The 22,427-nt window shown below is 43.4% G+C and overlaps 1 protein-coding gene across 2 annotated transcripts in view; it reads right to left on the minus strand.

Moving 5' to 3' along the window:
* ppp2r5a (protein phosphatase 2, regulatory subunit B', alpha isoform) overlaps nt 1-22,427 on the minus strand; it is a 103,068-nt gene that overhangs the window by 57,161 nt on the left and 23,480 nt on the right. Inside the window, exon 2 of one of the 2 annotated variants that reach the window (XM_078404775.1) lies at nt 9,496-9,692. The exons of the other annotated variant lie outside the window; for it this stretch is intronic. Within the exon in view, the coding sequence (XP_078260901.1) occupies nt 9,496-9,692 (197 nt within the window). The remainder of the gene's footprint in view (nt 1-9,495; nt 9,693-22,427) is intronic. 2 annotated transcript variants of the gene reach the window in all.

Below are 22,427 nucleotides of genomic sequence, written 5' to 3' on the forward strand. Positions count from 1 at the left end.
GAGTAGCACACGACTTTGGTGCATTATGGCAACATCGAGGCCTTCTCACCTCCGCTGGTACACCTATTAAAAATGCAGTCTGTTAGTAACCTTTTATCTGCTCTCAAGCTCCCCAAACAACTCGCCATCATCAAATGTGAAGCTCACACGAGAAAAGACAACCCAATTTCTAAAGGCAATGTACACGCCCATCGGGTTGCTAGAAATGCCGCTCAGTTCTCCCTCACCACAGATCCCCAGGGTAACACAGTCCTAGCAAACAGAAGGGTCTTGCCAGACATGGGGGAGGTATGTATCTTACAGAGGGACGCTTCTGATGCCCAAAAACAACTATGGAAACAAGAGGGCTGTGCCATTGATTCCACCACGGGACTCTGGCTCACCCCTCTCGGATAAGTTTGTGTACCTGATGCATTTTTACCTGTCTTACTAACATATATCCACTCCCTTACCCATGCTGGTAAGGAGGGAATGATTAGCATGACCTAGGAAACGTGGTGGCACCCGAAAATCCGGCAAGAGGCGCTGAAGCAGGTCTCTGAATGTAAAATTTGCCAACGAAGTAATCCAGGCAAACCAATTAAGGTACCCTCAGGGGTGACGCCAATGCCATCACGACCGTTTGAATGCATACAGATTGATTTCATTGAAATGCCAAGGGCCCATTGCTATAAATATTGCTTAGTAGATTTTAGATTTATTTAGCAGGTGGATTGAAGCTCTCCCGACCACTAATAATGCTGCTGAAATTACGGTAACGTTGTTGTTAAGAGAAGTTATTCCCAGGTTTGGCCTACCTACAATCATAAGCTCAGACAATGGTCCCCATTTTATTGCCACTATTAATAAGGAACTATGTGCACATTTTAATATCCGACAGCAATTTCACTGTGTACACCACCCACAGGCATCCGGGAAGGCGGAAAGAGCCAATGAGGTGTTGAAAAACAAGATTATCAAGCTAATGGGAGAAATGGGGCAAACATGGATCAAAGTATTACCCTTAGCTTTTTTTGAAATGAGGGTAACACCCCATAGTGCTACGAAGCTATCCCCGGCAGAAATGATATACGGTAGACCTCTACGAACCCCCTGGGGAGCAAGCATCACTTATGAAGGAACCTTAGATTTACACACATTAAACGATGAAATGATAACCTATGTTCAGCGGCTCACCCATATTTTGTCAGCATTACATCTACAGGTAAAGGAGTCCCAGAGGCCGCTACCTGACGGTGACCAGATCGAAATAGTCCAATTGGGGACTATGTACTTATAAGAAATCGGGATCGCAAGAAACTCGACCCCCGCTGGGACGAACCATACCAAGTGCTGCTGACAATTCCAACAACAGTGAAGGTTGAAAACCACCCGTGTTGGATACATCTCTCTGACTGCAAGAAGATTGGACGCAGGAATGGCATGAATGTTGCTTGTTCTGACTGACGGTCCTAACCATGGCCCAAGTAGCATGGACAAATACCCATCTGTCTATGAGCCATGAGTTTGCCGTACGGGCACATGGGACTGAATGTTGGGAACCTGGGTTCCAACTAGCAGCAAGGAAGGAATTCCCTTGGTCCCCATTCCACTAAACCTTACCGAGATACTAGCACTGAGGTGCTTCAGTAACTCCACTAAAAAAAGTCGTGCCTAAAACTCTTAATTTGTCTGTTGCGAGACTGAGGATTGTAATTGTTATCATCACAATGATAAGAGGTGGGAATGAAAGGGTTAAATGCTTTAAATACATAATAGATGCATGAGGGGATACAGGACTATCTTTTGTAGCTTCGTAATTCTTCTTTAGCGGGCTTTCTCTAGTGGGGAAGTGCTAGACAAACCCAGACTGCTGGGCTTGGGCTGCTGTATATTGGAACCAGGACTAATGCCTTGAGAAATATGTCTTTTCTGTTCTTCCTTTGATGTACTACCTACTCTGCTCTTGATCTACACAATAGTGCTAACTGATAAGAAGAGACAAACCCAGACTGTTGGGCTTGGGCTGCTGTATATTGGAACCAGGACTAATGCCTTTAGAAATGTCTTTCCTGTTCTTCCTTTGATGTACCTGGCAATGTAAGAGAGACAATCTCAGAGAGTTGCCAGGAAGGTGTTAAAGGACTACACATTTTGGGACCATAACTAATGCCTATTTAATGCTTTTATTGTTGGACTGTGGGTGACTGAATTTCGTCCAATATTGGATGACAAATAAAGCTATCTTGAATCTTGAATCTTGAATCTTAAGGAAGTATAAGAAAATAACTGCAGATGCTGGTACAAATCGAAGGTATTTGCTGGAGCATTTAATATTTTAAACGTTAGCTCGTCTCTGATGACCTAAACCCTAGTTTATAAAAAAAGATGTACAAAACATTTTGTCATGTAACTAAATGATTTTGGTTGTTGAAATGCACACAAGATTTTCCAAAATCATTTCCGGGCTCATACTTTACTCATTGCAATTTCCAACACATCATTCTCCAGCCTTCCCACCACCAGTCATATCTTCCTGCCCCCACTCCTTTGTTTTCTGCAGAGACCATTCTCTGCATGACTCTCTGGTTCACTCATTCCCTCCCATTCACCCCATCCCTTCCAAAGCACTACCTTAACAAGCGGAAGTATTTATTCACAAAATGCTGGAGTAACTCAGCAGGTCAGGCAGCATCTCAGGAGAGAAGGAATGGGTGACATTTCGGGTCAAGACCCTTCTTCAGACTGATGTCAGGGGGGCGGGACAAAGGAAGGATATAGGTGGAGACAGGAAGATAGAGGGAGATCTGGGAAGGGGGAGGGGAAGAGAGGGACGGAGGAACTATCTAAAGTGGGAGAAGTCGATGTTCATACCACTGGGCTGCAAGCTGCCCAGGCGAAATATGAGGTGCTGTTCCTCCAATTTACGGTGGGCCTCACTATGGCACTGCCTGCGCCTCCACCTTAACAAGTGGAGTTGCAACACCTGTCTCGACACCTCCTCCCCCATCACCATTCAAGGACCCAAACAGAACTTTCAGCTGAGATGGAAGTTTGCATGCACCTCCTCCAACTTCATCTATTGTTTTTGGTGCTCTCGATGTGGCCTCCTCTAAACTAGTGAGGCCAGAGACTACTCCTCAACCACTTTGCCGAATAATTATGCTCTCTCTGCCAGGACCAGTGGGTGCACCTGGTTACGAGCCACTTCAATCCTCCTTCCCTTTCCTCTACTGAGTCTGCCTCCACGGCCAGAGTGAGGCAACAAGCAACTAGAAGAACAACACCTCATATTCCGCTTACACCTCATATTCATATGCCATTACAACCTAATGGCATGAAGATTGTGTTCTACTTCAGGTAAATCCCCACCCCCTCCTTCTCATCTACCCAGCTTCCCCTATCCTACCCCCCCCCCCCCCCCCACGGTGCAAACCGTTCCTTCCACTTCACCCACTCCTATCAATCAGTTCCTTGTCCATCACCCATCCCTATACTACCCATTTTTCTTCCTTCCCCTCCCCCACATTTCCCTTCCATCCCCCCCCCCCCCCCCACCCCCCAGTTGTTACCTTCTTCCCATCATACCCCCTTTGGTTCTGCATTTCACTCATCTTACTTTTTTTTAGATTCCACTATTTGCATTATTTTACCTTCTACACGTATCACCTCCAGCCTTGGTTACTATCTACCACCTGCTCTCTCCCACTTGACTCGTTGGCCAATCATCCCATCTTTACCTAGATCTAGCTATCATTTGTCAGCTCTTGCCCCATCCCTTCCCTTTGCCTCTTTCTACCAGTTATCTCCCCTTTACTCCCATCAGTCTGAAGGGTGCTGACCCAAAATGGCTTTGTCTATTTCCCTTCACAGATGCTGCCATACCTGTTGAATTTCTCAAGCATTTTGATTTTCACTTAAGATTCCAGCATCTGTAATCTCGTGACTAACGGTACATCTGTTTCTGACTAAATAAATTCATACATAAAAATTAATTTGTAACTTAGTCCTCCATTGTACTTCTCACAGGAAATAGAACACTCAGAATAATTAATCACAGAGATGCAAAACACTGGAGGAATTGGATTACACTTTAAATATTGAGCTGATAAAATTTAGATGAAATAACTAGGATTTTACTAAATAACCCAGGGTTATGAACAGGAATTCAGATTAGGTGGACTGGGTTTGGATCTGTCCATCTTCCACATTCTTTTACAAGGCTGATTGGTCTGTGCTTATTTCCCACATAAAGTTCCTGATAAATCTGTAAAGTAATGAATTGGTCACGATTGGAATCACAATATAATGAATTATATTGCTGGACATTTACAGCACACCTATTCCAACTATCGGGGACATTGGTTTATAATAATCTGGTCACTGATCAAACCATATCTAGATACATTTTCCTCAACATGATTGGTCATTTTAATGGTCTAGGATTCTGTATCAATAATCAATTCAATTCAGTCATATTATGCTAAAATGCAGTTATTCAAGTCACACCCACTTCTTAGCTCTCAGTCTTTCGCAATGCATGTTGTGGGTCATCAAATGTTCAGTCAGGTGCATTTCTTAGGTGATGAGGATTTCTGCCTCCATCAACTTTCAGACAGCGAGTTCCAGATCTCAGAACTGAGATCTGATGAGATGAGAAATTCCACAATTCCTTCTTATCCATTTAGCAAATAACTTAAGCCCATTTTCTCTGGTTATCATGATCTCTGATGGAACCTCCAATGTTGTACACTTCAATTAAATCTCAGCTGAGTTTATTTGTTCCAAAAATAACATAATCCAACTCTAGTCAATCACTTCCCATAACTAAAGTTCCCACCCTGGCCATCTCCCTGTAAATATTTTCTGTACCTTATTGGTGCCATTAGACTTCCTGCAGTGTGGTGACCAGTTTAGTATTTTATCCATTTCTAGCATGATGCCTGCTCTTAAATTATGCGTCTCATCTGATGAAGACAAATAATCCTCATGCCTTCTTAGCCATGCAACCAAATTTTTTTTTGGAAACCTATGGCAATATACCCCTCTACATTTGTACCATGTACTCTCTTGCCTCAACTACCCTCTCCATATACCTTATCTCACATTTCCCCAATTTTGATTTTGCGTCCACCAAACAGTGCTTTACAATCTTCGAAAGCCTCAAATTTACTTTCTAAGTATCAACCAATAATTTGATATGATCAGGATCCTTCTTGCCTATCCATACTCATGTTAAAGTGATTAAGATACAACAAAAACGAGACCGAGTGCAAAGCCTAGGGGGACCCATTTCATGCAGCCCTCCAGTTCCTAAAACTCCTATTGCTAATGACTCTTGGCTTCTGACCATCAAACCTACTTTTAATCTAACCTGTCACTTTCCCTTGCAATCCATGGATTTTTTTTTTTCAAGATCAATTTCCCAAGGAGACTGTAGTCGATCATCTTGTTAAAATCCATGTAGACTAAATCAAATGTGCCACATGAATTCTTCCTCCTGCTAAAGAACTTTATTTTCAGAAAGCCTTTGATAAGGTGCCACACGTGAGGCTGCTAAGGAAGATGAGAGCCCATGGTATCAAAGGGCAGATACTCATGGTTAGCAGGTTGGCTAGATGGCAGAAGGCAAAGAGTGGCAGTACAGGAGGCTTTTTCTGGTTGGTTGCCAATAACTAGCGGAGCTCCGCACTGGTCGGTGCTGGGGCCGCTACTCTTCACGTTGTATATTAATAATTTGGATGAGGGGACTGAAGGCTTTGTAGCCAGGTTTGCGGATGATACGAAAATAGGCGGACGGGCAGGTAATATAACGAAAGCAGGAACTCTGCAGAAGGACTTGGACAGGTTGGGAGAGTGGGAAGAGAAGTGGCAGATAGAATATAGTGTGGAGTCATGCATTTTGGTAGCAGGAATAAAGGTGTAGACTATATTATAAATGGGGAGAGAAATCAGAAATCAGAGAGGCAAAGGGACTTGGGAGCATTGGTGCAGGATTCCCAAAAAGTTAATCTGCAAATCAAATCGGTAGTATAGAAAGCAAACACAATGCAGACATTTATTTCAAGAAGGCTAGAATACAAAAACATAATGGGATATAATGCTGAGGCTCGAAAAGGCACTGGTCAGGCAGCATTTGGAGTATTGTGAGCAATTTTGGGCCCCAAACCTGAGGAGGATGTGCTGGCTTTGGAGAGGGTCCAGAGGAGATTTACAAGAATGATCCCAGGAATTAGTGGGTTAACACATGATGAGCGTTTGACAGCACTGGGCCAGTACTCGCTGGAGTTTAGAAGAATGAGGGGGGACCTCATTGAAATGTACAGAATAGTGAACGGCTTGGATAGTGGATGTGGAGAGGATGTTTTCACTAGTGGGAGAGTCTAGCACTAGAGGTAATTCTCAGAATTAAAGAACATTCCTTTAGGAAGGAGATGAGGAGGAACTTCTTAAGTCAGACGGTGGTGAATCTGTGGAATTCTTTGTCACTGAAGGCTGTGGAGGCCATCAATGGATATTTTTACAGCATAGATCGATTCTTGTTTAGTATTTGTGTCAGGGGTTATGGGAAGAAGGCAGGAGAATGGGGTTAGGAAGGAAAGATAGATTTGCCATGATTGAATGGCGGAGTAGACTTGATGGGCCGAATGGCCTTATTCTGTTCCTGTCACTTATGACCTTTTGATAATGCACATTCCAGGTATTTTAAGCACATTTGTTGAAGACTGACTTTTCACCCCAGATATATTATTTACTTTATCAATTCTGTTACAGAAAACAGCTGACTAATAAAGACTTTCACTACAAATCTTTGAAAGACTCAAAGTGAAAAGCAAATCAAAATGAAACTGAACATAATAACTTTACAATTGTATTTTCAGTTTAATTTAGTTAATTATTAGCAACCAGATTATTAGTTTATGAATTTATAAAGATTACCGATTTTCAAATCGCATTCTAAAATGACACAAAAACCCCCCCAAAGTAATGTGTTGAGCAATTGCAATGAAAAAAACTAGTCAAAACTATTGTTCATTTCCTGACCCACTACTGACATAAAAATAAGCACTAACTTTGGAAATGGAAACTAACCCCAAATAGTAAACAGCAAGCACGATGAACATGTGATACATCTACAACAGAGAAGCCTCTACATTGCAAGAACTTAAGTACTGAACAAGAGTCTCGACCCGAAACGTCACCCATTCCTTCTCTCCAGAGATGCCGCCTGTCCCGCTGAGTTACTCCAGCATTTTGTGTCCATCTTAAGTTAACTAAACACTGATGCAACAGAAAACATGGATAGGAACCATCATATTATACCGAACAGAATTGTTTGGAGCATGATGTTCAAGAATATTAGCAAAAAAAATCCTCAACATTATTCCCACTCCAGTGAGTGTTGTTAAATGTGCAGTAATAATGTGTTTTACAGTGGGTCAGAAGGATGTTTAAAAAAATGATTATGAGTAAGCCCCTCAAGCCTTCTCTGCCATTTAATAAGATCATGACTGATCTAATTTTCCTCATCCATTTTTGTTCCTTACGTTCATAACTTTTGCACCACTTATTGATTGAAAACCTTTTTCAGCTTTGAATACATTCCAATTATTCAGTCTCCACAGCTTTCTGGGACAAGGAATTCAAAAGACTTGAAAACCGTGAGGGAAGAAATTCTTCTTTTTCTTAATCTTAATGAGCGGCAGATGGGGCCCAGGTCAGCACCATGAAGTGAGGTGGGGTGTCGGCAGTGGTGAGACCTCGGCGGCGGTGAAGCCTCGTGGCGCAGGGATGCCTCGCGGGTTGACCCATGGTCGACCGTCGATGAGAGCGTGAGGACCGCCATGAGGGGGATGGAGAAGAACAATGGAGGACCCAGCATGGGGGGACCGCCGTGAGGGGGAGGGGAAGAACAATGGACAATTGGGATGGAGGGAGAACAAAGAACAAAAGGAGGAGCTGGCGTGCTTTGTAACTTTGTCAGTGCCGTAGGTGGCTGCTATTTGTATACATTGGGTATGCAAGCAAAGAATTTTACTGTGCCTAGTCACATGTGACAAGAAAGTATTCCATTCCATCTTAAACAGGCACCTTCTTATCCTGAGAATATGTCCTCCAGATTCTTCCATGAGGGGAAACATTCTCTGAGCATTCATTCTGTCCAGCCCCTCGGCACTTTGCATGTTTCAATAAGATTGCCTTTCATTCTTCTCAACTGCAATGAACCGCATTCAATAATACCTTTCTTCTACCTGGCAGTAGTCCAAGATGACATTACCAATCTCCCCACCACTGAAGGGATCTACTGGAAATGCTGCTGATATCATCAAAGACCCACACCATGCTCACTTCTCGGTGCTACCATTGGAAAGGTTTTATTTTAAATTATTTTAAATTATTTTATATGCATGGTCAGAATCTGATCTCGTGGTTCACTAGCCACCTAGCTGCAAGTAAGAGTTTTCTGTTGCAGCCTTTCGGACTCAATTTTGAATTCTCCAATTTTCTCCAATTCTCCAATATTTCTGACTGTATCAGAACACGCCATTTCTGCCTGTTGTCAATTTGAGTCGGCTTTTATTCTTTTTCTACTAGCGAAGTCCAGCCATCTGGACGTCCCATAGTCTTGCTATTAACAACACATTACACAGACAAAGCCACATAATGTGTATCTTACTGTTACTCTAACCACTACATTAACTCATCCTGTATCACTTATGACTTTCACTTATTTCTCTATCGTCTCTGCAACAAAAAAATCAAATTGTTTTATTTTTTTCTAGTTCTAATGAAATGTCTTGGATCTGAAATGTTAACTGTTTCTCACACTGAAAATGCTGCTTGACCTGAGCATTTCCAGCATTTGCTATTTGTTTTTCACATTTCAAGAATCTACAGATTTTTGATATTAATTTATCCTGGAGTTCATGACATTGGACAATGGAGTTTGCAGCGGACAATGAACATAATGTCATTGAGATTCTAACTTTATTCATTTGCTGTTCAAGGAGTATGAACACAATGGGTTGATATTTGCCATATTTAACTAGCAGGAAGTTTCTAGAACTGTATACCAGTAAGAAGATAATTTATTTCAGGCGATTCTTGGGTTACAATGAGATGGAATAAATAAAAAGAACCAAGAATGGTGCTGGAGGAGATTGGTGTGGTCAACTATGTAAAATAGTTGCAAATGCGGACTATATCAATAGTTGAAGAGGACAAGGAGGAATGGTTTACCTTTGTTAATCAAATAAGTTATTATTTCCCGGATTCAAATCTGGAAACATGGAATCCCAGAAAGACACAACGACTGATATCATAACTTGAGTTTTAAAACGATGCACTGTAGAGTTGCATTCGGTAATAGTGGATTTCAAGATATCTTACATGTTCTTATTGATTTGTGCTTTATTAATTCTCTTTCTGAGAAAGATCTATTTATAATAGCTCTTTTTCAGTGAAAGATAACCGTAAACACAAAAAAAAACTAAATAATGGGCACTTATCACATACCATTTTCACTATTTCAGGATAGACTGGTTCAAGAAGCACCCCTCTACTGGATGTGAGAAAATCCACCAATTCATTCAGTGTTGCTCTTTTGACCTCTTTGCTCTTTAGGTCTGAAACTGAGTCCATAAAATCAAAAATTACACAGCATTGCTGTAGTTTCTGACAGAAGAGATCATGCTGATCAGGATTTGGAGCATCTGTGAAAAGAGAGAAAGAGAATATACATTTACATTTCATCCCTTAACATCAACACTACACTTTTACAATTTTCATGGCTTTGCAAAATACAAGAATTTATGCCACTTTTATAAACATTTTCTTGATAATCAGTGCCTCTACCTTGTAGTCAAGAGTAATGATAGACTTTGAAAACATCTTCCATATTAAAGAGGGTAGGGAAAAAAAATCCATCATGCATAACTTGTGATTTGCATTAGGCTTCCATTCTGTTGTGAAAAGTAAACCTGTGAAGGTTATAATTGATCTATCTTTCAAAAGGCCGTTGTAAATTTTGAGAATGTTGGAATGGAGTCAGCTATTCAACCCCTCAATACTTTGGCCTATATCCATCTGTACTCATGTAATATTACTTTTAAAATTATATCACCTCCAAAGAAAAAAGGTAGATAAAAAAATGATTAAATTACTTTCATCAGAGTGTTCAGTGATCCATGTGCATGAAGAAACTCATGAACAATTACATTTTACCCAATACATGGTACGCACAGTATTTGTACTCCATATGTCATTCCATCTCATATAAACCTTTTAAAAGTTCTTCACAGAGGACTGTAATCCACGCTTACAAATAAGTTTATGAAGTTGTGTGCAATTGACGACTAAATGTTTATTCAAACTTTCCAAGAAAATATGATATTAATTCAACAGGATAAATTTAGTATCTTTCTCCCCTAACTCCATTTATTATTTTACCTTCCTAAATGGCAAGAGATTACAGAAAACAATCATACTGTGCAGAACGTTTGGCCTCATGCAAGGTAGAATGTCTGATCTTGGAAGTTATTTAAATAGCAAGAATTTCCAGTTAGGTTAATTTAGTATCTCATCTCTTACGATATATCCCATGACACTTGGGGAAATATTACGTATGAAGCCTCTCATAAACTGCACAGTTGAGTAATGAAATACAAATTTTGGGAGGACTGTTAAAACAAACATTTCGCGCAAGCCCTTGAAACTGCTTAATGAAGATACAGTTCAGTGTATGCAAGGGACAACCTTTCCAGAACTAACTAACTAACTAACTCACTCACTCACTCCATCCACCCATCTGTTACTAAAACTCAGATCTTTTATACATAGATATATATACATATAGATGTATATATATATATACGGGGTGGCCAGCAGCAGGAGAGCGGCCGTCCTCCCAGCGGCCATCTCCTTTCGCCTTCTCTCTGGCACTGCGCTCCTCCGGGTGGGGGGGTTGCAATTATAGGCGGGTCCCATTGTGACGTCACAAGCTGAGGACCTTTAAGACATCGGTTTGAAAGGTAATTTTTAAACTTTAAAATCTCTCTAACTTTAAAAATATAAGACCAATTTAAATTGAACTTTTCATCAACAGTCGGCAGGACAATGGTGATTAGGTGGTGCTTAAATTGTGGCTCAATCGTTTACCGTTTTGCCTGTATTCCCAAAACCAAATCTCAGAGATATACATATATCTGTCTGTCTGTCTATCTATCTGTCTATCTATATCTATATATCTATATATATATATCGATTATATATATCAATATCCATATGTGTATATATATATATATATATAATATATATATGTATATGTATATCTCTGAGATTTGATTGTGGGACTACAGGCAAAACGTCGAGTCCCCGTTCCCGCCCAGGCCCGGCACCATCACCGGAATACAACGCCCAATGGGCAGCTCCTTCTCCTCCTCCTCCCGCGTCTCCTCCAGTGCCCGCTTCAACCGACGGCGTCGTCGAAGACTCCACAAAATGGCGGCTGCACACCTTCTTCTCCTCCTCCGCCCGCTCCGCCAACTTGTGCGCGCCTCCCGCCGGGCCCCAGCCGCCGCTCGCCAACAATCAGCGTGCACGCACGAGGCACGGGTAAGTGGCTTTCGCCGCCAACAGGTCCACGGATCAGTAGGGTTTGCTGCCCCCGTCACGGCCCCAGGGGATGCTCCCCGCTCACTAACAGGTGCACACATCGGTAGGGCTGCTGGGCCCAAGGGATGGGGGGGAGGGTAAGGGGGAGTGGAGGGGTAGGGGCAGTGGGGGGGAAGGGGATGGGGGGCGTGGTGGAGGTGGGGGGGAGGAGGGGAGGGGTAGAGGGGGAGGTGGGAAATGGAGGGAGTGCGGGAGTGGAGGGGAATGGCAGTGGGAGGTGGGGTGGTGGGAGGAGAGAGAGGGAGTGGGGGGAGGGGAGTGGCGGGGAGAGGGGGGAGAGTAGGAGGGGAGTGGGATGGACTGGATGAGTAGGGGGAGATGGAGTGGGAGAGGGGGGTGGAGTGGGTGGTGAAGGGGGGATGGAGTGGGTGAGAGGGATGGAGTGGGGGGGAGGGATGGAGTGGGTGAGAGGGATGGAGTGGAGGGAGTTTGATGGAGTGGGGTGGAGTGCCGGAGAGCCCCGAAGACTGGAGGGGGAGTGAGGGGAGGAGGGGGGTAAGGAGGCTTGAGGAGGGATGGTGGGGGGGGCGTGAAAAGGGGGATTGAGGCGGGATGGTGAGTGGTGGGGGGGGAAGGGGGGTAAATCGGGGAGGGGAGGATGCTACACCAATGCAGGATAGCTTTTGGGGCAACGGATGGCCACCGGATCCGCACGTACGCGGTTGGGGGAGGGTTGCCATTTTGTGTTCAGTTCCGGCGCGTCCGCAGTTGGGGGAGAGTTGCCATTTTGTGTTCAGTTCCAACCACACGCTCGACGCCCGATTGGGCCGGGTCCAACATAGGGGGAGCGCAGGCGCTTCCCGCTCTGATTGGTCGCCAGCGCATCCTGATTTGCTCCTGCCACTCACCCCCACGTGCGGTCCATTTATTGGCTCCAACCTCCCGCTTAACGCCCGATTGGTCTGGCTGCAACGTGGGGGAGCGCCAACGCTCTCCGCTCTGTTTGCTCGCTGGCATCTCCTGATTTGCTCCTGCCGTTCACCCCCACGTGGAGTCCGATGATTGGCTAAAACCTCCCGCGTGACACCCGATTGCCCCGAGTCCCCACGTGGGGGGAGCCGTTTCTTCCCGCTCAATGCAACTGCCGTCGCAGTCGAGCTGGCGCTGCTGCTGAATGAGGGCACAGTCTCGAGGATCTCCAAGAGAGGATTTTGCCCATAAATAGCAAAAACATTCCAGATAGGTTATATTTTATTTTTAAGAAAAATATGCCATTTATTTCAGAACAAATGTCCCATGTCACGATGGACACCCAACGAGGAATGGCGTAGAGTTGGATGGAACAAAATGGGTGGCGCTTCCCGTTCGCCGGCGGCCCCATTCACCATCGCCGCCATTCCCCGCCGCTCATCAGTGCTGCACGCACAGCCCACAGGTAAATGGCTTTCGCCGCTAACGGGTTCACGGATTGTTAGGGTTGCTGTTCGCGTGGTTGTGTTACATAGCATTTTTATTTTATGGAGATTTTTTTTTTTTAAAGCAATTTATTTTAAAGAAGAAATGCAATTTTTCTCAAGTCACAATGGAAACCCTATAAGGAATGGGCCCAATGGGTCCAGAATATATATTCCCCTTTATTCTTTATTCCCCTCCCCTTTATTCTTAGACTGTGGCCCCTGGTTCTTGACTCCCCCAACATTGAGAACATCTAGCTTGTCCAGTCCTTTTATAATTTTATACGTCTCTATGAGATCCCCTCATATCCTTCTAAACTCCAGTGAATACAAGCCCAGTCTTTCCAATCTTTCCTCATATGACAGTCCCGCTATCTCAGGGATTAACCTCGTGAACCTACGCTGCACTGCCTCAATAGCAAGGATGTCCTTCCTTAAATTAGACCAAAACTGCACACAATACTCCAGGTGTGGTCTCACCTGGGCCCTATACAACTGTAGAAGGACCTCTTTACTCCATACTCAAATCCTCTCGTTATGAAGGCCAACATGCCATTAGTTTTCTTCACTGCCTCCAGTACCTGCACGCCAACTTTCAGTGACTGGTGTACAAGGACACCCAGGTCTCGTGCACTTCCCCTTTACCTATTCTGACACCATTGAGATAATAATCTGCCTCCTTGATTTTGCTGCCAAAGTGGATAACCTCACATTTATCTACATTATACTGCATCTGCCATCCATCTTCCCACTCACTCAACTTGTCCAAGTCACCCTGCAATCTTCTAATATCCTCTTCGCAGTTCACACTGCCACCCAGCTTTGTGTCATCTGCAAACCTGCTAGTGTTACTTCTAATTCCATCATCCAAATCATTAATATATATTATAAATAGTTGCGGCACCAGCACCGATCCTTGCGGCACTCCACTCGCCACTGCCTGCCATTCTGAAAAGGACCCGTTTATTCCTACTCTCTGCTTCCTGTCTGCCAACCAATTCTCTGTCCATGTCAATACCCTACTCCCAATACCATGTGCTCTAATTTTGCTCACCAATCTCCCGTGTGGGACCTTTTCAAAGGCTTTCTGAAAGTCTAGATACACTACATCCACTGGCTCTCCTTCATCTATTTTACTTGTCACATCCTCAAAAAATTCCAGAAGTTGAATCAAGAAGGATTTCCCCTTCATAAATCCATACTGACTTGGACCAATCCTCTTACTGCTATCCAAATGCACCGTTATTACCTCTTTAATAATTGACTCCAGCATCTTATCACCACCGATGTCAGGCTAACTGGTCTATAATTCCTCGTTTTCTCCCTCGCTCCTTTCTTGAAAAGTTGGATAACATTAGCTACCCTCCAATCCACAGGAACTGATCCTGAATCTATTGAACATTGGAAAATGATCACCAATCCATCAACAATTTCTAGAGCCACTTCCTTGAGTACCCTGGGATGCAGACCATCAGGCCCTGGGGATTTATCAGCACTTCAGTCCAATCAGTCTACCCAATACTAGTTCTCGCCTAATGCAAATTTCTTTCAGATCCTCTGTCTCCCTAGATCCTGTTCTCTAGTACATCTGGAAGATTGTTTGTGTCTTCCTTAGTGAAGACAGATCCAAAGTACCTGTTCAACTCTTCTGCCATTTCCTTGTTACCCATAATAATTCCACCTGTTTCTGCCTTCAAGGGACCCACATTTGTCTTTACTAACTTTTTCTCTTAACATACCTAAAGAAGCTTTTACTGTCCTTCTTTATACTCTTGGCCAGCTTCCCCTCGTTCTTCACCTTTTCAGCCCGTATTGCCCTTTTTGTTACCTTCTGTTTTCCTTTGAAAGTTTCCCAATCCTCTGGCTTCCTGCTACTCTTTGCTGTGTTATACATCTTTTCTTTGAGTTTTATTACATCCCTAACTTCCCTTGTCACCCTCTTACTCCCCTTAGAATCTTTCTTCTGCTTTGTAATGAAATGATCCTGCATCTTCTGGATTAAGCCCAGAAATTCCTGCAATTGCTGTTCCACCGTCATTCCTGCTAGGATCCTTTTCCAGTCGACCTTGGCCAGTTCCTCTCTGATGGCTTCATAGTCCCCTTTGTTTCTTAAATGTTATAATACTACCTTGCTCCTACCACTCCCTCAAGCAGCACATTCCAGATTCCACCACTCTGCTCCATTCCCCTTCAGATCCCTTGAAACCTCCTACCTCTCACCATATGCGATACACTGTAATGAAATGCCTCGAGAGGTTGGGTATGGTGCAAATCAACTCCTGCCTCAGAAAAGTTCTGGATCTGCTTTAATTTGCCTATCATCACAACTGGTCAACAGCAGATGATATCTCTCTGGCTCTCTACATTGTTCTGGATCATGTGGATAACAGGAACACATATGTCAGGCTGCTGTTCATTGACTACAACTCGGCATTCAACAGTATCATTCCGTCCTAACTCATCAACCAGCTCCAAGCCCTGTACCTCTGTGCCTGCCTTTGCAACTAGATTGTCACCTTCCTCATCAGCAAATGCCAATCAACCTGATCGGTAAGAATATGTCCTCCTCACTGATAATTAACATGTGTACCTCAAGACTACATGCTTAGCCCCCAGTTCTACTTTGTTTACAGCCACAATTGTGTGGCTAAGCACAGCTCCAAAGCCACCTATAAATTTACCGACAACTGATGGTGTGGTTAGCTGAATCACAGGTGATGAGTCAATGTACAGGAGAGAGATATAGAACCTCGTTGAGTGGTGCCGCAGCAACAGCCTCTTGTTCAACGTCAACAAGACCCAGGAACTAATTGTTGACTCAGAAGGAGGAAGTTGGAAGATCATGTGCCAGTTTTCATTGGTGGGTCAGCGGTGGAGAAAGTCAACAACTTCCAAATTTCAGTGTGTTAACATCTTGGATGACCTGTCCTAGGCGCAGTACATGGATGCAATCATGAAGAAAGAGAGCCAAAGCTTCTACCAGCTAAAATAAATTTGGCATGCCACCAAATATTCCAATACATTTTGTAACAACACTTCCCCTTTAAAGTCCACTCCGATCCTGGCCGCAGGCAAACAAACCATAGCTGGATCCAATTAATGGTTAATGTACCAATTAGTCTGACCCTTGTCCTTATGAACTCATGAGTCCAGCCAAAGAGGAGGGGAGAGAGGAAGCTGCTGGGGTGATTCTAGGTGCTCTTGTTTGTTGTTGGAAGTAAGCCCATTGGGTGAGTTCACTGTGTGTGTCAACGTGTTCATTGTTCAGGAACAGTTACATTTGGAAACAACCTATCTGGACAATCAGAATACTACAGACCACCTCTTGCACTCCCATGGACTTATGGTTACATTGTTTATTTTTTTCTATTTCCTCTGCTCTATCAGAAAAAAACCCCCAATCTATCCATTCTCTCCTAATAACTGAAGTGGTCCAGTCTAGGTAACATTCTGGTGAATGTCGAGCCAAAGCCTCAACACTTGCCCTCAGAACACAGCACTTGCACCTCAGAACCCAGGCACTCCACTCTACCGTTATTTCTTATTGGCTGCTGTCCCCCCCAATGAGCCAATCAAACAGTGCTCTTTTGAACCAGCCTGCTGTGGCTCTGCTCGGCCTCTTGGCTGGAAACATACTCGTTCAGCTGTTCTCAAGGTGTTTTTTTTTTAAACCTCCCCGCTGCTACTTTTCTCTGTTCTGCCTCCTGGCTGGCAGGCCTTGGAGGAATGTGCGGGAAGGAACTGCGAATGCTGGTTTAAACCGAAGATAGACACAAAATGCTGGAGTAACTCAGTGGGACAGGCAGCATCTCTGAAGAAAAAGAATAGGTTGACGTTTCAGATCAAGACCCTTCTTTAGACTGAGAGTCAGGGGAAAGGGAAATATAGACGGTGAGAATGAGAGAGATAGAACAAATGAATGAAAGGTATGCCAAAAAGTAACGATGATCATGGAACCTGATCACTGTTGGCTGTGGGCTAAGTGATAACGAGTTATACAGACAATGAAACTCAACAGGACAACAGTGAAACTAGTACGACGACTAGGTTGGGGGAGGGATGGTGTGAGAAGGGATGCAAGGATTACTTGAAGTTAGGGAAATCAATATTCATACCGCTGGGTTGTTAGCTGCCCAAGTGAAATATGAGGTGCTGTTCCTCCAATTTATATTTGGCCTCACTGACAATGGAGGAGGCCCTGGGTAGAAAGGTCAGTGTGGGAATGGGAAGGGGAGTTAAAGTGTTTGGCAATCGGAGATCACGTAAGCCCAGGCAGACTAAGCGAAGGTGTTCAGCGAAACGATCGTCCAGTCCACGTTTGGTCTCGCCGATACCCAAGAGTTCACACCGGGAACAACGGATAAAGTAGATGAGGTTGGATGAGGTGCTAGTGAACCTCTACCTAAGCTGAAAGGACTGCCAGGGTTCCTAGACAGTCGAGGGAGGAGGTATAGGGACAGGTGTTGCATCTCCTGCGGTTGCTGGGGAAGGTACCTGAGGAAGGGTGGTTTGGTTGGGAAGGGACGAGTTAACCAGGGAATTGCGGAGGGAACAGCTCTGCAGAAAGCGGAAAGGGGTGGAGATGGGAAGACGTGACTAGTGGTGGGATCCTGATGGAGGTGGTGATAACGTCAGAGGATTGTATGTTGGCTGATGGGGTGAAAGGTGAGGATTAGGGGGACTCTGTCCCTGTTGCGAATAGGGGGAGGGGGAGCAAGAGCGGAGCTGCGGAGTACTGAGGAGACACGTGTGAGGGTCTCATCTATGACAGAAGAGGGGAACCACCGTTCCCTAAAGAATGAAGAAATCTCTGATGTCCTAGTATGAATCAACTCATCTTGGGCGCAGATGTGGCGTAGACGGCTCCATCACAGGAAATAGACTACCGACTGACATCTATTATACACCTACTGATTCCCACAACTATCTAGACTACACTTCTTACCACCCTGTCTCCTGCAAAGACTCTATCCCCTACTCCCAATTCTTCCATATATTGCAGCATCTGCTCCATGACTCCACTGAGAACACACTGCCTTAGGAAATCAGCCAACACAATCAAGGACATTTTTCATCCAGGGCCATTTACATCTTGGTCATTCCCTTTTCTCTGGTCAGAAAGTGCAAAAGCTTGAAAGCATGTACCACAAGACTCAGAACCCTATTATCAGACTTCTGAATGGTTCTCCCACAAGCTAAGTCATAGTCCCAATTTTCTAATCTACCTCATGGCAGACATTGGACTGTAATGCGACATTTCTAAAAACTGCATTCTGCACTCAATATTTTTCTCTTTGTTCGACCTGTTGTTCTTGTATATGGCTTGATTATATTCATGTATACTATTATCTAAGTTATTGGGATAGCATGCAAACAAAAGCTTTTCACTGCATCTCAGTATACGTGACAATAAGAAACCAAACCTTATTGGGCCATTTTATTTGCCATTTCAGGATGGGAAGAAAAACGCAGAGTTGGGGCTTCGGGAAATTTTCCAAATGTACCATGCAATACTCATTACAAACAAATCAATATTTGAAGAAACTCTTAAGGGGAATTTGAACTTTGAATTTGAACAAAAGGAATAATTTTTCAAATTAACAGAGAATGCATTAAGAATTGAATTTCAAAGATCTGTTTATGGCAATATCAAAAGGCATTTTTTCTTCTAATTTGTCTAGTTGAAATTCTATTCTAAATTGGATGGACTCTTGCAGCATTAATCACAATTTCTAATATTTCTGCAATGCATACGATATTTTCCAAGTTGAAGACAGAAATGAAAGATGTTTATTTTGACACTAATATATCGTTAAATGTGTCTTTCAACTAGAAATGACTATAATAAGTTTTTTGATGTTAAGAATGGATATATTCAGTGTCATTCATATTGGAAGAAAATTCTGAAATAATCTCAATGGGGAAGAGTGAATATTGTCTTTTGTGGTCTTCCAAATATAATCTCTCTAATTTGTAGGCAGAAATAAGCACAATGATCCATTTAATTCCATTAAAAGGTTACACAAACTAATTTGTGGGGTTGGAGGTATTACATTGGCATGTATTGGCAATACCTTTGATATAGTGCCACAGATGAGGCTGCTAAAAAAGATGAGCGCCCATAGTATCAGCATGAACAGCAGTTTGGCTGAAAGGCAGAAGGCAAAGAATGGCAATAAAGAATGCTTTTTCTGGTTGGCTGGCAGTGACAAGTGGTGTTCCTCTGGGGTCAGTGCTGGGGTTGCTACTCTTCACGATATATATCAATGATTTGGATGAGGAATTGAAGGATTTGAGGCCAGGTTTGCAGATTAGTAAGGGTGTCAGGGGTTATAGGGGAGAAGGCAGGAGAATGGGGTTGAGAGGGAAAGATAGATCAGCTATGATTGAATGGCGGAGTAGACGATGGGCCGAATGGCCTAATTCTGCTCCTAGAACTTATGAACTTATGATAGGGGGCATGGATAACAAACAGAAAACAAAATTGGGATAAATGGGTAATTTTGGATTAACAATCGGAACGTGGATGGCTTAAACAGGTTTCAGTGCTTGGACCTCAACTACTTAAAATCTATATCAATTACTTGGATGAAGGAACCAAATATCGTAGCCAAATAGCCCATCACACAATAAAGTAGGTTATCACACAAATGGATGCAAACAGATTAAGAGAGTTGGCAAGAGGTAGACAGATGGGATACATGCAAGAAGAATGAAAAAGCAATTAATATTTAGATGGTCTGAGGTCAAAACGATGCAAAACAAAAGGAACCTTGAAGTACATGAAACATAGATTTGCTTTATCATGTAAGCTAAAAATTTGGGTGGCTGATGAAATATGGCCTTTGCTACAAGTGACAACTTTACATGGCAGAAGTGAGTGTACTTGGAGTATTTTTACTCTTGCAACACACGGAGTGTGGTTTTCATCTCCACACTTAGAAGGATGTGCCCACATTGGAAATAGTCCAGATAAGTTCATGATGCTAATTTCTGGAATGTAAAGATTCACTACAAAGGAAGGTCGAGTCCATATTCATTGCAATATAGAATAATAAAAAGGGTACCTTACTTAATGCACAGTATCTTAAAGGGCCACTTTTCCCTAACTTGAGGCAACACCCTAGTGAATCACTTTTGCACTCTTTCCAGCACAACCACATAATTCCTGTACTGTGACAACCAAAACTGTAAACAATACTCCACGTGCAGTGTAACCAGCGTTTTATGAAGTTGTAACATAGAAAATAGGTGCAGGATGCGGCCATTCGAGCCAGCACCGCCATTCATTGTGATCATGGTTGATCATCCACAATCAGTAACCTGTGCCCAACTTCTCTCCATATCCCCTGATTCCACTAGCCCCCAGAGCTCTATCTAACTCTCTCTTAAATTCTTCCAGTGACTTGGCCTCCACTGCCCTCTGTGGCAGAGAATTCCACAAATTCACAACACTCTGGGTGAAAAAGTTCCTTCTCACCTCAGTTTTAAATGGTCTCCCCTTTATTCTAAGACTGTGGCCCCTGGTTCTGGACTCCCTCAACAATGGGAACATTTTTCCTGCATCCTAGCTTGTCCAGTCCTTTTATAATTTTATGTCTCTATGAGATCCCCTCTCATCCTTCTAAACTCCAGTGAATACAAGCCGAGTCTTTTCAATCTTTCCTCATATGACAGTCCCGCCATCCCAGGGATCAATCTCGTGAACCTACGCTGCACTACCTCAATTACAAGGATGTCCTTCCTCAAATTAGGAGACCAAAACTGTACACAATACTCCAGATGTGGTCTTACCAGGTCCCTATACAACTGTAGAAGAACCTCTTTACTCCTATACTGAAATCCTCTCGTTATGAAGGCCAACATGCCATTAGCTTTCTTCACTGCCTGCTGTATCTGCACGCCAACTTTCAGTGACAGGTGTACAAGGACATCCAGGTCTCGCTGCACTTCCCTCTTACTTAACCTAACACCAATGAGATAATAATCTGCCTCCTTATTTTTGTCACCAAAGTGGAAACCTCACATTTATCTACATTATACTGCATCTGCCATGCATCTGCCCACTCATTCAACCTGTCCAGGTCACCCTGCAACCTCCTAACATCCTCTTCGCAGTTCACACTGCCACCCAGCTTTGTGTCATCTGCAAACTTGCTAGTGTTACTTCTAATTCCTTCGTCCAAATCATTCATATATATGGTAAACAGTTGCGGCCCCACACCGAGCCTTGCAGCACTCCACTCGCCACTACCTGTCTTTCTGAAAAGGACCCGTTTACTCCTACCCTTTGCTTCCTGTCTGCCAACCAATTCTCTATCCATGTCAATACCCTACACCCAATACCATGTGCTCTAATTTTGCTCACCAATCTCCCGTGTGGGACCATATCAAAGACTTCTTTAAAGTCTAGATACACTACATCCACTGGCTCCCCTTCATCTATTTTATATGTCACATCCTCAAAAAATTCCAGAAGATAACCAAGCATGATTTCCCTTTCATAAATCCATGCTGACTTGGACTTATCCTTTTACTGCTATCCAAATGCACCGTTATTACCTCTTTAATAATTGACTCCAGCATCTTCCTCACCACCGATGTCAGGCTAACTGGTCTGTAATTCCCCGTTTTCTCTCTCGTTCCTTTCTTGAAAAGTGGGATAACATTAGCTATCCTCCAATCCACAGGAACTGATCCTGAATCTATTGAACATTGGAAAATGATCACCAATGCGTTCACTATTTCTAGAGCCACCTCCCCGAGTACCCTGGGATGCAGACCATCAGGCCCTGGGGATTTATCAACCTTCAGTCCCATCAGTCTACCCAATACTATTTGTCGCCTAATGCAAATTTCTTTCAGTTCCTCTATCCCCCTAGATCCTCTGTCCTCTAGTACATCTGGGAGAATCTTTGTGTCTTCCTTAGTGAAGACAGATCCAAAGTACCTGTTCAACTCTTCTGCCATTTCCTTGTTACCCATAATAATTTCACCCGTGTCTGCCTTCAAGGGACCCACATTTGTCTTTACTAATCTTTTTCTCTTAACATACCTTAAGAAGCTTTTACTGTCCTTTATATTCTTGGCCAGCTTCCCCTCGTACTTCATCTTTTCAGCCCGTATTGCCCGTTTTGTTACCTTATGTTGTCCTTTGAAAGTTTCCCAATCCTCTGGCTTCCTGCTACTCTTTGCTGTGTTATACATCTTTTCTTTGAGTTTTATTCCATCCCTAACTTCCCTTGTTGGCCACGGTTGCCTCCTACTGCCCTTAGAATCTTTCTTCCGCTTTGGAATGAAATGATTCTGCATCTTCCGGATTATGCCCAGAAATTCCTGCCATTGCTGTTCCACCGTCATTCCTGCTAAGATCCCTTTCCA

The sequence above is a fragment of the Rhinoraja longicauda genome, chromosome 9 (assembly GCF_053455715.1).
Source record: "Rhinoraja longicauda isolate Sanriku21f chromosome 9, sRhiLon1.1, whole genome shotgun sequence".
NCBI classification, from domain to species: Eukaryota; Metazoa; Chordata; class Chondrichthyes; order Rajiformes; family Arhynchobatidae; genus Rhinoraja; species Rhinoraja longicauda.